Source organism: Lissotriton helveticus, chromosome 10 (genome assembly GCF_964261635.1).
Source record: "Lissotriton helveticus chromosome 10, aLisHel1.1, whole genome shotgun sequence".
Classification (NCBI taxonomy): Eukaryota; Metazoa; Chordata; class Amphibia; order Caudata; family Salamandridae; genus Lissotriton; species Lissotriton helveticus.
The window spans coordinates 218,954,596-218,972,386 of NC_136071.1; the positions used below are offsets into that span (position 1 = coordinate 218,954,596).

Sequence of the window (17,791 nt, forward strand, 5' to 3'; positions counted from 1 at the left end):
CTGGAGTGTGTCGCAAAAGTGACGCAACTCCAGCAATGTGTCATTACACGTGGACAAGTCTCATGTTGAATGTGCCTGCGTCAGTCTTACGCCTGCCATGTGGCACAGTGAAATCTTATAAATTTCACTGCGTCACTACTACGACCCTTTCTTGCGTCGGAAAGCCCCCTTGCATACATTATACCTGGCGCAGGTATAATGTGGCTCAGGGATTTACAAAGTGACCCATCTCCCTAGATGCGTCACTTTGTAAATATGTCGCAACATGGCGCATTTGTTACACCACTGGTGCGTCACAAAAAGGGGCGCATTGGCGGCGTAAAAGTGAAGCAAGGCCTCATAAATAAGGCCCCCTATACTTACGTTGTCTATTGTTAAACCGGCAGTGTGATTTCACTGAACCCTTAAGCTGTAAAACGTGTTACCTGACACAGGCCTTTTAATGCAAGTCCCCCACTGCTGGTTACAATACATTTGGTAGACTATGTATGTGCAATGAATCACTCTCTTAGCTCTTCGGATATGACAAACACTTGCAAAAGTAGTGAAATATTTCCAAATTTTTAGGCATAGGATTCCATCTCCACAGAATCCGATTTGTTTTAGCACTTGGCAGTAAAAATATGGTTGGCATCTGCAAACTGAGAATATACTAGGGGTGGGCAATATATTCTGCACCCCCGGTAGAATTGGCAGAATTTGGCCAAGCGTAACAGAGATTTCTGGCCAAATCCAGCCAACCACCACGAGGTGGAGTTTTTTCTCACATGTGGCTCGAAAACGGTCAGCTGGCGAGCGAGATTTGGCATCTCCTAGCCCGCGATTTTCAGTCTGTAGGAGGACTCCCGGCGAGATTACTCCAACACAGGCAATCATGACCGTTCAAGGTCAGAACGCTGTTGCTTGAGTGGAAATTCTACTCGGGCAGCTGCAAAATCTACTTGAGAAGCTGCGCTCTATGGCAAAGGACTTGATGCTGTTTACGCTAATTTTTTTGCGTTGAACGAGCTCCCTTTGCTAAATTACAGCACCACATGCCTATTTCCACCCTTTTGCAGAATTCTGTAAAATCTTGCATTTTTTGTGTAAATGAGAGGAATTCCACGGAGTAAAATGCGGCTGCCCGAGGCCACGCAGTGGCCATCAAGAGGGCGGCCCCCTAGACACAGAGGGCTTCCCCCGCCCCTCTCTAGCCCCTCTCCTCCCCCGGGCAGGTGGAGTCCCGAGGGGAGCAAGGAGGAGCTGAGTGGGCACATCCGGTGCGGCAGGCGGGGCGAGGGGTACTTAAGCCCCCCTCGCCATCTTCTCTGCCTCTTTGCCACAGCGGACGCGTCGTGGTGACCTCGTGGCGGGGACACACATTTTGCAGCCATGGGTCTCCTTTGTTGTGCCGCGTCGCGCCGTTTATCGATCTGTGTCGGTGATTTCACGGTGAGTCCTGGTTCACGGAGGCGCTCCCAGTGTCATTTGTGGGCTCACGGGTTAATTTGGTGCACAGCGAGGTGAAGGTGCCGAGGCTTGGGTACTTGCCCCCGCTGGACACGCTTCGTGTCCTGGGTCTGGCGTTGGTGTTTTGATGAGTCCCGGGGCATGGCTGTGTGGGCATAGTAATCTGTTTTAGCGAGGCCTGCCCCGAGCATAGAGCTGCGCTGCCTTTTTCCGGCCCGGCAGAAGTTATACGGTAGTGGTAGGGAGCTGTTTGAATTTACGGAACCCCCCCATTGCTCTCGCTACAGAGGGTGAGTTTGTGGTCTAATGGAAGAGGCGTACGTCCTCGGACTAGAAGGTTCAAGGTTGAGTTCTTATGTGGTCGGGTTTAGTAGTGGCAGGAAATAAGCGCAACCCATTACAATTGTATCACGATCACGGGTGCTTCCTTTGGTTTGCGTACCCTCTGTGTAGAGCTCTAATTGCAGTCGGCACATGGTACCAATGAGGAGTTTTACTATTGCTATTGCGGTGCAACAAGTGCAGAACCATGAGAGGTCGACTGCTCCCCATTGATGACTGTGTTTTACTGCCCAGTTCCTGGTCTGTGGACATTTTCATTTCCCTTATATGCACTTAGGCCAATTGTACCCCTGTTTCGCCACTGTACCAGCGATTAATGCTTGTGATGCAGAGATCGTGCCGCAGGGCTGTGTACACTCAGCAGCGTCAAGGAGAAGCGTGCATTCGCTATTATCACTAATAGTTTCTCTAGAGGACGATAATTACCTACTCTGTGGGCAAAGCCAATGAACAGAAACATTGTGGGGATCTTTCCAGATGCTTGGGTTTATAAACTTGTGTCACTGGGACAAGCGCATACCCACTGCAGTATTGCCTGGGACCACTTCCTGACTTCCTGTGACCTTTCACACGCAGCAGGGGTCGTGCTTCCGGGGTCAAGTAGCTGCCATGGCATTTTCTCATGTTTGGATAAATATCAGCGTGAAGGGACAAGGAATAATTAGCCTCTGCTTAGAGTGGGAATATCAAAGCTGTGTTATTAATACGTAAAGTGCCACTTCACATCACAAGCAGTACCAAAAGTATAAATAATTACAAAAAATGACATCATTAGAGAATCCAGACCCTGGTATGATATCAAAGTCCATTAGACAAATCAACACTCCTCTCGAAAACTGTTTATCAAACAAACTCATTAATGTCAGCCCTACCACTGACTGAGACACAATCCCACAGCAGTGGTGTGGAAAGGGAATCACAGGGTCTAATGCAAGCAATGAAAAAAGGTCCCTCTGCCTCCCATCTGAATAATGTAATAGAGCCATGAGCAGTGGGCCCCTCACCCTCCTGGGCCTGGTGCTTCTGCACCTACTGTACAAATGTTATCTATACCCTCTAGTCTATATACCCTCCCACAATTTTTGCTCCTACAGTAAATTCCTTTGAGCAAAGTAGTGCTGCGCCGTTGTCGTAATTTGTGAAAACACTTATACATATATATATAAAAAATGCTACAAAATGACAGAACATAAAAATATACGGCTTACATTATGGCCGGGCAAACACTCAAGGGTATTTGCTACATTAAATTTAACTTAATTGCGCAATCACCTCCATTTACATCCGTAAACTCGCATTTGTTATTCAGAAAATGTAAACTGACATTTCTCAACATTTATGTTCATATGTAATATTACACGGGTGTGGTCTAATAATACATATGAACATGTCTGCTCCAAGGACTATATTTTGGGCATTCTGGGGTGGAGATACCACCTGTAGTAGAGGAATGCACCCAAACGTTCAAGTTTGTTGTATTATATAGCCTTATAGCCCGCCGTAGAGGGCTATACCAGCTATTAAAGGCCCTCTCCAGCGTTAAAGGCCCCGAGCCGAAGGTGAGGGCCTTTAACAAGGGAGAGGGACTTTAATAGAGGTATAGCCCAGCTACGAAGGGCTATAAGGCTATTAGAACATTCTGCCACTAGAGGGCAGAATGTTCTAACAAAAAAGAACAAAGCCTTATGGGAGCGTGAGGGGATTGGAATCCCCTCAGGGTCCTTGAAGCCTTTGTTCACAGCCAGAGCTGTGAACAAAGAATCATTGGAATGTTGGTGCTCCAGGCTTATACCAGCCATTATAAGCCTGGAGCACTCCATTGTTTTCAATGGAGCTCCCAACATTCCAATGTCCTAATATAGCCTTATAGCCCGCCGTAGAGGGCTATACCAGCTATTAAAGGACCTCTCCAGCGTTAAAGGCCCCGAGCCGAAGGCGAGGGCCTTTAACAAGGGAGAGGGACTTTAATAGCGGTATAGCCCATCTACGAAGGGCTATAAGGCTATTAGAACATTCTGTCACTAGAGGACAGAATGTTCTAACAAAAAAACAAAGCCTTTTGGGAGTGTGAGGGGATTGGAATCCCCTCAGGTTCCCTGAAGCCTTTGTTCACAGCCAGAGCTGTGAACAAAGAAACATTGGAATGTTGGAGCTCCAGGATTATACCAGCCATTATAAGCCCAGAGCACTCCATTGTTTTCAATGGAGCTCCCAACATTCCAATGTCCTAATATATAGTACGTCAGGCACGTTTGCACCATAGGCAAGTGTTGTATTCTGCTTATTGTACATTTCTATCTAAGCCTTTATTCACCTCTTGTCCTTCTAGTAGAATGCCTAGGTACTGTGATGCACTACGGAATGTTGGGTGCTGGTTGAGAAAAGCCACAGTTATCATGGGGCTGAGCAGCATGCTGGCTGCTCCTGGTGGGGCTTACCTATTGGACATATGACTCTTTCAATAAATACCTCTTAAATATATCTACCAGCTTCGAGTTCATTACTACAGCGAGTTCAGTGATTTACTTTTATCCAGCCGCGGCCCGTGCAGGTAAAATCGGTGGGGCAGGGTGTGGGGGGGGTGATTTCAACTGACAATGGCGAGGAGAAATGTATTATTTATTTAAATTTCCCTCGTTGTCATCTGTCGAAATACCCCCACCCGGCTCCAGTGCCCCACCGGTCTTACCTGCAAGGGCTGCGGCTGCTAAAGGCAGGAGTAATCCAGGATAGGAAGAGAAGAGGTAGAACAAATATAAAACAAAAATGAAAGTTGGAAATGTACTTTTGAAAATATTTTTCTATGTGTAAATTCATTCTGTTATATTTAGTCATGTAAACATGCATTTCAAATACTAACTTTGAATTCACATAGAATTTCAGAAGTGCTTCTGGGAAACTATGACTGTCGTTGCTTGGCAGGAGTACTTCCAGAATTGTTTCTAAATTTGTAAAAAAAGAATCAGACACTTACTCTACGTGCAGGTGTAATTCAACCAAATTTAAAACTGTTCTGAAAATCTGGCTCATAATGCTGAAAGTTCAAAGTTAGTTAATGTTAGAGAGTGCAAATGAATAGGACTGGGATGTAAGGTTTTCTGTAGTCTTCCATTCAAAAGAAGAGAACTATTGTATGCATTTTCAAAGATATTTGAACACATATTCTTTCTCTTTTTGGTGTAGGGTATTTTCGTTTAATATTTTCCGTTCCTGTATTCCTGGAATTTTATGGCAATTTTGGGAATAAATAGGTATTTCAGATCTTTTTCTTTTGACATTTTCGTTTTTTTCTTCTTAACATGTTTTCAGATATTTAACAAAGATTTATATCAGATTCCATGACCAAAGCTGAAAGCTTGTTTGTCGTTTCCTCTGGTAGACATTTTAATAAAACAGTTAATTTCAGCCTTGTCCTGTGCAGGTAGGAGCAGTGGGGCCGGGTGGGGGGATTTCGACTGATGATGACAAGGTGAAATTAATTATTTATTTAAATTTCTCTATTCGTCGTCTGTTGAAGTCCCCACCCTCCCACCAGGCCCCACTGTTCTTACGTCGTCGTCTGTTAAAGTCCCCACCCTCCCACCAGGCCCCATTGCTCTTACCAGCATGGGATGCAGCTTGTTAAATTGATGGCAAAGAACTAATCCGAGTTCCTGATTTCTGTATTTCCTAGTTACAGGAACCTTTGAGGTCTGAGATTTTGTGGCTGCGCCTCAATGCCCTGAATCCACCTAGTGGCAGCGTGAGCTACTACCAGGTCTTTTCCCTTTATCCAATCCGCATCTTTGTCCTTGCTGACGGCCAACTGCCAGGTAACTAAATAAGGCGTCATGGTTCTGGATATTCCTTTAAATGTCTATTTCTAAGTGAGGTTCATGGTTACCTGGACCTCTGCGTTGTGCATTGGTATGGCTGCACCATTGTGCCCTGCATCTACCTCCGTGCAGCCATTCACTAATTTATCGCTTATTATTGATCCATTCTGGATCCCCGTTCCTGGTGGATGATTAATCATCTGCGATTTCATTTAAAAAGTGCCTTGGTACAGGATGTTCTTTCAACTTCTCTTGATTCCAAAAGAACCTGGCTACCCGGCTACTGATGCGAACAAGTTTTGCCACTTGGCTACAGGGGAGTGCAGTAAATGTGGCCGTGCATTCTTAATCCAGCTCAAATCCCTGTTATTGCAACATGATCAAATACAAGATAACTACAAAAGTGCGGTGGTGCTAAAGCGGCACACCAGTGGCGCGTAGACAGTACATTTGAAACTCGCCAAATATGTTTCCATTGTGCTGCTTATGCTGTGGACAGTCATTTGATAGAGTATGCTGTGCCACAAGACATCATTGAGACTGAAGACCTCTGATAATAACATCTGGCTGATGATTTGGTTCAGTTGATTCCCAAGCTGGAACAAAAGGCATGGCTAATGTAGAAACTGAAATTGAGGGCCACATACATGTGTGTGGTCGGTTGTTCTTGAAAAGCAAAATGTTGAATGATAGAGGAGAGCAACTGAATCGTGAGGCTGTTCAAATGTACACTTGTATATCCTAAGGATATAACATTTTCCATTCTTCAAATGGCTGCCATGTCAATATTGTGTGATTTCAAGGTCCAGGATAGCTGCTGAGATAACCGATTATGTGTTTGCAAAAAGGTGGTGAGCCAAGATTGTTTCCAACCGTTTCTAGACCACTTATGTTCATGAATTCTCGAAATATGGCTGATGAAGGGTGTTGCCCAGAAACTGGTCCTAGGATGCTTGTTTCTCGTTCAGTGAAGACCTGGCTTGCCAGTTCAGGCTGGACTGTTCCCATGAGGCACAGGGTCAAGACTGATTTGCATATAGCTGGGATAGAACTGAGGTGGCGAAGTAAGCTAAAGAATGATGATGGATTTAACCCAGAACTGTGACTGGGGGTGAGTGTCTGAAAAGTTTCAGTTCTCCATCCATCATCTCCTTGTGTTTGCTTTGTCTCTTATTGCACCATTGTTGCAAAGTTTCTTTCAGCCATTTAATCCCGAAACTTTCCCTTTTGACTTTTTAGTTTTTGGACTTTTACAGTGAGTTGGTCTCACTACCTGAGTCTCGCTCATGGTAAATTCTGTGGAAATGGACTGAGCGTACTAAGCGCCAATGTCTGCCTTTTAACATAAGGGCCACTGCTGTGTAGCTATGCAAAGAGGCTCTGTGCTGGTTACATGTAAACACATGGGCACACACATGTTCACATGTGTGGCTCTGCATGTGAGACGCAGTTAGTCTGTTGCACCAAGAACCCTTCATGGATTGGTGCTGACCTGGGATCGGCCGTATAATGTGAGTGGGCATTCAAAGTGTAGGAATGTAGCACTCTTGAAAGTCTGTGGTGCTTAACTGAACTACACAGTGTCACCTCACTGTGGCCTACAGGATCCATTGAGGTATCAAACGTAGGATAAACATGCATCCTGCATGTAGTTCCATAGTCACTTTCATCATCATTACACTCCTTATGGCACTTTAATTTAAGGATTGTCATATGTCCCACAATTACCCATACTCGATTCCAAACCTTTGTCCTCCCTACTGGGAAGTTAAATTTATCTTTTGGCCAGCAGAAGGATCAGAGGACTCCTCCCCACACAATAGATCGATGAACTGTGTTAATGACTCAAGCTTGTTAACTTATGAGCAAACCTACCACGTTTTATGTGCATATGTTTAACTAAGAACATTACAGGATTTGAGAATCAGATGCCTAGTATGTAAAATTGATCCTTTGATACAAGTACAGGAATTATGTTGTATTAGTTCCAAGATTCATGATGCAAGTACAAGAATTATGTGGTATAGTTCCGAGCTATCTTTAGTGCTTGCGGTCTTTTGAATGCTGTATCAATTTTTAGATCTTCTTCACAGACAGCTTTGATTTGTGTTTGAAGACGGATTGTGCATACTGCTCATGCATACAGTGGACTTAGGTCAGCCCACCATTAGTTGACCTTTGGTTCAAACTCATTTGCTTGGTTCTTATTTAGCGGCTCTCCTTCCTCTTCGTGTGTTTGTCCCTCCTTTGTATCGTAGCTGCTCTGCTATCGTTTGACCCAGGAACTTTTATCCTTCAGCAGCTTACTTCAGGAAACTGCTTCACTTGCTTTTTGAGCATTCCAAGGGAGTACAGGTGCTTTCTTGCTCTCCCTCCCATGTGTCACTCCCCCCAGTGGCGTAGCTAGACCTTTGGGCGCCCTTGGCGGTCCCTGTCTTTGCTGCCCTGCACAAGAAAGAGCAGGGGGTGCTGGCGATTCCTGTTCGCTGCCCTGCAACATGTGCAGGTGAGAGCTGGAGGGGGAGGCCGCCCCGTCCGTCCTTGCTATGCCACTGACTTACCCACCCAACATCCTGCCTTCTGCATACCCAGGGCCTAATTTATGGCATTTTGGTGTAGGGCAGCATGTAGCAAGGCACCTTGCTGCGCTGCCCTATAACAAAGTGTAAGAGCAGGAATTAACCATATTTAAGCAATACAGTGGGTATACAACGGTAACCACGCATTTTTTACAACGCGGTACCGTTACCACGATACTTTTACCACGACTTGCGCTGGGGGGCGCTCCAGGATAGTAAATAGATTAATTTACTATCCAACTCCTTTCCCTAGAGTCCACGGGGACTGGAGTTGGAATAGTAAATTAAAAAATTTACTATCCAGCGCCCCTCCACGCAAGTCGTTGTAACGACTTGCTTGGTAAAAGTAGCGTTGTAACGGTACGCGTTGTAAAAGTACGCGTGGTACCGTCATATATCCAATACAGTGCATTCCTGTCCCTTTTGCCTGTGCTGATGCCGGTTTGGCAGCCTAGTACCAATGTACAATGCAACACACACAGAAAGAGGAAAAAAGAAGGAGAAATAAAGATATTTCTCCTTGTTACGCCTCACCTCAGGAGGCATAAGAATTTGACGCTTCCCCAGGTTTATATAACTTTGTAAATCTGGGGCAGTGTCAAATTCCATGTGTGTTGCGTAGGAAAACCCATCGCAACGTCCATGGAATGCCTCACGGGCGCAGAGTAAGGCGATGCAGCAATTTGCAATGTATGAGGCCACTCAAAGCAATGCAGGGTGGCTTTGCGCGGCTTTATATAACTTTATGACAGCCCTGCATCATGCATGTACCACTTTATGTCGTGCAAAACTGATTCAGGGCTCTGAGTGTTGCTCCCCACCTATACCAGATCATCTTTACAACCAACACAACAGGTATTTTTTTGCTGCCCTTCGACTTCACAGAAGACTTTATCAGGTTGATTTTGTTTTATTTTCTTTGGTCCACATGTTGCATGAAATAACAGGTTTTGAGACTTCTACGCAGCATTTAGAGCTGTGAATAGGGGGTGGGCTGCTGGAAACCTGCACCACAGTCTGCTGCAAGCACCAAATGGGTGGAGCATTTGCTTTAGTTCTGAGTCCCCTGGAAAACAAATTAGGCCTTGGCAAGTGTTTTCCTTTACATTCTTACACTTCCATTTTCTTTTAAAAATTGGTTTGGAGTTTCCTACTTGAAACATATTTGGAAAGTAAGCAATGACATTTACAAAGATTGAAAATATTGAATCCAATGCACAGATTTGAGACACCTTAATATATGGGTTTGCTTCGCCTCTGGCATTTAGAATGTTTTCTTAAATTTTTTTTAAACAATGCTTTACAAAGAAGCATTGGCAAAGTCAACTGCTTAAAGGTGAAACCTCATTGCTTGACCAAAGCCTGTTTTCTTTCTTTGAGGGATATAGTTTTCATGCTTCTCCTCATTTATTAATTTAATTTTGGGGTGTGCCCAAGAACTTCTATGAAGTGGCAGTGAAGTGAGAACAACAGCGGGTAATGACAAGCAAATGGATAATTTCCAGCTGTGCAATATTTGGATATCCTATAAATTATCACACAGCATTTAGATTAAATTCTAAAACAGAATATATTTAGATTATCTTGACATTAAATCAAAACTCTGTAAAAATGAAGTGTAAGGCTATGATGAATAGTGGACAACTAAGGCTTTAGGCAAGGGTGCATTGTTACAATGGCAAGAGTGACTTAAATAATCTTTCTGAAGTCAGACCTTTGGGTTTTATACATCTGTTTTGTTGTCCAGTTTTAAAGTGCTGTGATTTAAGTTCCTATCTATATTTCACAGTAAGTGAAATGTTTAGTACTGTTAGATAACCAGCTTTTACAGCTGAAAGCGGGGAAATATTTCAGAACATCTGTGTTGCATTACTTCTTGAAGTCAGCAAGGCAAAGGGCAAAATGCCATATTGAAGTTTTCATTCCAGTGCTCCATGTTTAAAGGAATATAGAACGTCGAAAATGTTTGAATTTTAATAGGCTCTCTCTAGAAATATTTTACAGAATGTGTCTTAAAAAGGTCCACGTTTCCTTTTTTAGGGTGCCAGAAAATGTATTGGAAGGCCCACTTAAAAACTAGAGAAATATGTTGGATAGCAAATAAATGCCTTCCTAGCTACACTCTACAGTAAAAATGTAGCACATTGAAAAATAAACTTTGTGACAGAAAGACACAATAATTATTAGAAACATAATTAAATTAGACAGAGTTTGAGACTAAGTTGAAATGAAAGGAAACTGTACACAGAGGAATGATTGAAAGTATTCATAGCATTCAAGAAAAATCTTGAAAAACGTTCTTTACAAAATATAATTTTGGTAACATTTCCTATATTCGCTAGTAAACTGGAAATATGTAAAAGAAACTATTTGCATATCTCTACATACAGCTTAAGACTAACCCTGGGGGTACTTTGCAAGTAGCGTTACGTGTAGCTACACGAAGTGCACTTCGCACAACGCGAGCTATGCGTAGCTGCATGAACTGCGTAGTGCGTAGTGTACTGTGCAAAGTGCTGTTCCCACTGATTGCACAGTGCCCGGTGCTTGTCCGCACTGTGCAATCAGTGCATACTGCATCTTGCACAGTGCAAGCGGTCGTTTTCTGCAGCTCGAGTAGATTTCTACTCGAGCTGTAGCTTTCTCAACGCAGACTGGTAGTTTCTCATCGCGAGCATACGCGACCACTCGCAATAAGAAACCTCACCTCCACACGTTGAAAAGCTCGCCGGGAGGTTTATTTTCCACGCTTGCAATCGGCAACTTGATGTTGCTGGTCGCGAACGAGGAAAAAGTCTCGCCGGGATGTCATTTTGCTTGCTCGCGGTCGCCAACTTGATGTTGAGGACCGCGAGCAAGCAAAAAATTACCGCTACGCTAAGCTACTCCATACGTGCAATTCGCGTAGTGCAAAGTAGCGCAAACTTCGGAAATTACGAGAGCGTAGCGTAGTGCTTTGCCCAGGCTTACTCAGCTCCAATATACACTCCGTTGTCCATGTTCTTTACCAGTCATTTGACATAACTTCACCCAACATACCATAAAATGACATAACATGACTTAACATTGGGTAACATAACACAACATAACATTCAGACTACCTCTCAATTCAGGAATCTTGGGTGGGAAAAATAGGAGGGATAAGTTTGGAGGCTGTTGACTGTGTCATCAAAGAACTGAATTGTGTGTAAACAAGTCTTCTTAAGAATACGGATTATGAAATAAAGACCAAGAAGGAACATCTGATATTAATGATGCATATGGACTAATAATTTGAAACGTAATGACATATATGGATTAATGATTGAAACTTGATCTTATATAAGATTTCTTTTGCTCAGGGAACTGACTATCTTCCGAATATTTAGCATTTGCAGTTTGCAATTGTTGACTAACAACGTGGGGCAGACGTTGTTTTGGTTCCCTTTTATGCAGTTTCGCAATTCTTTTGCTCTAAATACTAAAAACACAGAACCGTGCGCAGATAATACCTCACTGCCTATCAGCAAACTAAGTTTGGAGACCTTACCTGAAAAAATAACCATCTCCTAGTTGCTATTGATACTGGGCCGGAATATTTACCAAAAAGAGTTCCACCATAATAGAATGTAACATAACCATGCCTTTCTGCTTATAACTTTATTAGTATAACAGTATCTTAAATATTGTTCCCCACGTTTTTTATAAACAGGTCAAAACAGGCAGGGCATGTTTCGGTATACATTTGGCATTTCATAAGCAATATTTTGTGTTTCCCAGTTGCAGATTGCCTAAGGGGGCATTTTCAATGCTTCCCAGTAGTTTTGAACAGGCTGCTGGGGCGTGGTGTTCCCTTTGATTGTTTTGTGTTTGTCTGTCAGCTTGTCTCCTTTTCTCTCTAGATCCTGGGAACAGTCATGAAGGAAGCCCTGGGTGCTCTCCCTGCAGATACTGATACAGTATATTCTATCCCCATGATCTGCCTGGTCCACTGCACAGTGTGTTAATTGATTTGTGTGTGCTTTCTCCCCAGAGGCCCAGCGAAGGCCGTACTATGCCGACTACTCCCCCGTCCGGAGGTATATCCATACGCTCTGCACAAGTCACTACTTGGACCTGTTCATCACGTTCATCATTGGCATCAATGTCATAACCATGTCCATGGAGCACTACAACCAACCCGAGGTAAGGGCTATGACAGCTGATGCCCTCCCGATGCCACCGCGGACTGGGTCAGGAGAATGTGCAGTTCTCTTAACTCACTGTTTTGTCTGCAATATCTGTTGCTTTGTTTCCTAAACAATGATGGTTTCTTTTCTCTGTGTTCTATCCAGGCTGTTGGGTTCAACCAATGTATAATGCAGAGAAGCAAACATACTGATACCTTATTTTATCAAAGCTAGACACAAGGGATTGCAGATGCCTTCAAAGCAAATATGTAATTCTTGAGTTTCCTTTCTCTCATAGCATTTGGTGCCTAATTTGTGCAGCTGGTGGGCACCGGGACTCATTTTTTGGGATTTCGACTTATTTTTCATCATTAGACTTTGACCCAAAGCAACAGAGATAAAAGTAGTATAAGGTAGAAAGAGGGAGGAGAAAAAAAGATAAGAAGATTAACAAAGGGAGAAGCAGAGTTGAAAAAGAATCTGCATGAGTGAGATACAGAGAAATAAGGCATAGGATGGTGGAAGAAAGAAGCTTGAGTTGGAATCAAATCTAGGCAACCTTGGTATTCAGCAACCTTGGCAATTGGCAGCACCGGCGATAAAATCATAAGAAAAACGTTATTTTCTAAAACATTATACATTGATGGCATTCAAAGTATATCCAAAAGATGATCCTCAAACATGGCCAAATACAACTGTGATTGTCAAGCACGTTTGTTGAGAGATGCAACTGAGGCTTATGCGGGGAGATAGAATTGCCTTCACATTATCACTTTATTGCGATATTTCAGAAGTAAACAAAAGTGAATCTAGGCATAACTTCTGCTCCAGTATATTTTGAGGTGATATCTGTGCTGGAACTGTGGGGTGTATAAATGATCATGGACAGTGTACGTTATTTGTGGAGCTTTAAAAAATATGTTCCAAGTCCTTTTCCCTTGAAGGTTATCAAGTATATTTGGTAATATTCTTTTAGTAAATAATTTCTCATTTGTTTTAAGTTCTTCCAAAATAAATCTGAGATTATCATACACATAATATTTGCAGAACTACTTATAATCCTTTAAATGCAGTCATGGATGATACCTTTGCAGTGATGGGTCTGATGGCGCAGTTGATCAATACAGCCGTTCAAAGAGTCTGGTTGGTTTCATGGTCCCGGGTTTGAATCCCAGGAGGTCCACTTGGCTTTTCAAGAGTTATAATTTCAGCACTGTTGAGTTGGGTGAAAAGAACCATTTTTTATTCAGTGCCAAGAAGCTCCAATGATAGAAAGTGAGCTTTACAAATATACATCTCAATGATGGTGGGACCAGCACTCATGGAGCTACCACTGTAAGTAAATAGGCTGTTTCCCCCATTCAAATCTATCTACATTGTTTAGAAAAGATGGGAGAAGAAATGGCTGTCTCACTTCCTAATCACTAACACGGTGACACCCTTTCCCAGGCCTGAAAACTTCTAAAAAAACCTTTGAACTTTGTGAGAGGACTGGGGTGGGGGAGTATCTGGTGAGTGGCCGGGGCCCTTGAGCTTGTTTCTCTGTAACCACCTGTGGTGGGACCCCTAAGACGCAGGACCATAAAGTGGGGGTGTACTTTTGTACCACGTACTGACTGAGAGAAACGTTTGTCCAACCACCCCCTACAAAAAAAGCTTCTGATGATGCAACTGATGCCTTGGGGATGTTGCAAACACCCATGATGGACAACAGTTGTGACGATCCTCCACCCATGAGTTGGAAATCCTCTAAGTTCAGCAGCTTCTAACTCTTCTTCTCTTTCACCATATATCAGCTCTTCACCGGATGACTATGTGAAGGAAGTGGATATTTTGGCACTAAATAAGTTGACAAATTTGTCTTACCTTTGCAACGGTAAACTCTACATCGTACATTAGTCAGCATGACAACCAAGCACGTGTTTATTAGAAACATGCACTCTGCTGTCTTCATTGTGTAACTTGTAGCAATGACTACATATTGTCAATTTACCCAGTACACCTGAATTGCCTGCCCACAGGCATAAGCGCCAAGACGGGTGCAATGAATGGTCCGCGACTGTAGACAGGTGAACAATGTGAGGAAGGTTCTTAGCCGTGAATTGGTGGTAGGGTTAGTTGAGCAGTTCCCCTTTCTCTTTTCAAGTTCGCACTATTCTCATACGGCAGGTAGATCTTAGAAAAGTCGCCTGCTCCTTCCACGTCACAGAACAAATATTACTGAGCGATTTAACGTTGTTTGTACACACAATCCCAGTGAACCGCACAAGCCGTGGAGATTATTGCCTATGGTGGGCAGGTGTCTTTCTTTTCATCAGTATGTCACATCATGGCCTTACCTTCAAGCTATGCTCAAGGGCAGAGTTCTGAGCATGTGTTAACATCAGGTGATGCTAGGATAACCTGGGCTGACAAGTTAGCCAAGGCAAAGGAATGTGAAATAGGTACTGCAGCTGTAACAGATGGGCAGGAGGACGGTAGGTGACGGGCAGGAGCAGGGATGCAAAGCCAAGCTCCGCCCACTGCTGTCTGCTTTGGTGCCCAAGTGAGAAGCCATGAAAGTGGGTGTCCTATGCCTGCCAGGTAAACACCTTTATATCAGTCAGTGGTGTAATTCACAATGACCCCCCTCCATACACACACAGAATGTGAAGATGGGATCCTCAGCTTCCAATATGTTACAGATATTCATTTACCTGGGGGCTGAATGGAGGCCCTCTAAAGGGTTGGAGCCCCTGTGGGGTGGGTTGGAGGCCCCCCTGTGCAACGCCACTAATATCACTCCAGTGCATGTTATGATGACCTGCATTTTAAAGTCACAATGAGCTTCTTTAAGAAACCTTATACCCAAATTATATCAAAGCAATTCTCCCCTTCAGAGACTGAAGTACTAAAGGCAGAAAAGGCTAATTTAACTGGATATAATTAGAGACATACTTTACTTCAACGACAGTGACCTCAGAGCACTAGATTTAAAGCTAGTGGTAGAAATCCGGCGACGTATACAATTAGAAATATAGCGAGTGCTATAAATTCAGCAACCTCAGGGAACTAATCCTAAAAAACTGCCAGTGCTAAGTGCTTACATATTAATAACAAATTGCACTGCTAGTGACACTCACCGACCTTCATTGCAAATGGGATTACAACTTGCATAGTGCCTGGCGGAACTTGTGCTGAGAAATACCGCACATTCCGAGATCTCCGGCAAATTGGAAATCATTCAATATTACTGTTATTTCCCATTTCAAAGGACAAAACTCAATACAGTTAGATAATACAACACCAGGTAAATATTGCATCCAGTATCAGCATTTACCAGATGGAGAGATATGTCCCGAAATTCCAGGCATTTGATAATGGCTAGAGCGGTCAACTTCGAAGCTGGGGAGCCGGGTTTGCGTCTCAGCAGGGACGCTCAACATCCTGTAATTCTGGGAAATCATTTACTCTCCCCATAAATGAATGTGTCAGTCTGTAACACAACTGGTGCTCATGTAAAGCGCTCTGATACCTTCAGGTCGAGTTTGCCCTTTATAAAACTTCAACAAAAACATGTTTTTGTTGCTTTTGTGTGGTACCAGAGTATATTTGCAGAAGAATCTTCCCTGATTTCAATTATATTTAAATTATGCCAGCTGCTTTCATCTACGATCACAGAAGTAGTCACTGAGTTGGGGCTCATAAGACACTAGAGCTTCATATGAACAGTGGAAGAAGCTGTACATAAGTCATAACATAACGTAACATAACATCACCAGCAAGCTAGGTGATTGCAGGAGACATGGCTGCCAACTTAAATCTCATAGTGAGAGCCATTCTAATAGTCAATACTTTAGTTACTGTTTTTGAGCTGCTTTGAATCCCGATACAAGTATAACATCAATTGGGAGTAGTTGAGGTTTGCATCTACTACTGGTACTGCCTGTGCTCCTCCAAATGGATTTGTTTCTCCTGGTCTCCGCGGTAACGAAGGCATGAAAGGACCATACAGAATGCCGCAGTCAGACTCTTTTGGTCCTCCTCAAATGAACCCACATCTCCCCCTCCCCTCGCCTAAGAGACCTTCACAGGCTCCCCATCCAGAAGAGATGCCAGTTCAAGATCCTCACACACGCTGAGAAAGCCCTCCACGACCTAGGACGTACCTACATAAACCATTGACTGAACTTCCGCCAACCCTCTAGACACCTGCACTCTTGTGCACTCGCACCCCCATCCATGCAAACCGCAGCGGTGGCCTCTCCTTCTCCTACATCACAGCCAAGACCTGGAACGACCTTCCCCTCCAGCTCCAGAAAGCCCCCTCACTGGCAGACTTCGGATAGAGTCTCAAGACCTGGCTCTTTCAGAAATACATAGCGCCCAGATACTCCTAGGGGTGACAGTGTGCGCTTTACAGATGCTGTTGATTGATTGCATTAGTTTCTAGGAAAGAACACAGCAGGCTTGCTGCAATAGAGAGGGCCTGAAAACAAAAAAATGGGAGAAGAATGTCCCCTCTGACCCTGCCTTCTGACAGCCGTGCAGCTGGCCGCACAGGCTGGCATGGCTGAATATGCACACTGAGGCGGTGACTCTTTAAATGAAAAAAACACAGATAGTTTGTTACAGTATGCAAACATAATGTGTTTTATTTATGATGAATATTTGTATTGCATACAGCTAGCATCATGAGCAATGGGTCTCTGCATATTTGCTTCAAAAGACAAGAATAATGTGGGAAAAGAATAGAGTTGATAAAGAAGCACACTTGTTACCCACTTCTTGCAATGGAGAGTACAGTTTCATGCAGGGATACACCCGGATTCCCTCTTGTGCTCCCCTATGCTTCAAAGGGGAACAGTGAAACTAGGGGCCTGTAGGCACCAGAGCCAGAACTCAAGGGGATTGTAGTTAACTGCCCAACTAAAGAAGACTGGTGAGGCCTAAATCTACACCTAGGTCCATCTCACCAGTCTCAGGACCTCCACCCAAGTGCAAAACATTTTAATTTGGGGTGGGTGTAATATAATAAGGCAGAGATACCTAAGAATTCTTTGGGATTACGCATAGCTACACGAGAAGAGTAATTCTGTGATTAGCTCTATTTCTTAACGTAAACATGCTCCCTCACATCCAAAATGGACGGCAAGAAACCACTGTGCACTAAGAAATAGCACTAAATGCAACAGTACACAAATACAGAGCACGAGAGCCGTTCAAGCTCACTAAATGTCCTCTTGCGGCAGCAATTTTCCCCAACATACTCCGAGGCATTTAGCGCTATTTCATAGCACAAAATGCACCCTTGCATCCAACTGGACATGAGGATGCATTTTGCTCTAAGAAATAGCAATAAATGTAGCAGAACACGAATAGTCGGCATGTGCTCTTGTGGTAGAATATTTTCTTTCAAATTACTCAGTTGTGCGACCAGGAGTAAACACGTGTTTATCGGTAATTCTGCGTCAAAGAG

General features: G+C 43.6%; 1 protein-coding gene across 1 annotated transcript in view; it reads left to right on the top strand.

Moving 5' to 3' along the window:
- The window catches only part of LOC144786174 (voltage-dependent T-type calcium channel subunit alpha-1H-like), a 1,055,750-nt gene that overhangs the window by 866,905 nt on the left and 171,054 nt on the right, over window positions 1–17,791 (top strand). The window contains exon 24 of the mRNA XM_078665169.1: window positions 12,198–12,349. Within this exon, the coding sequence (XP_078521295.1) occupies window positions 12,198–12,349 (152 nt within the window). The remainder of the gene's footprint in view (window positions 1–12,197; window positions 12,350–17,791) is intronic.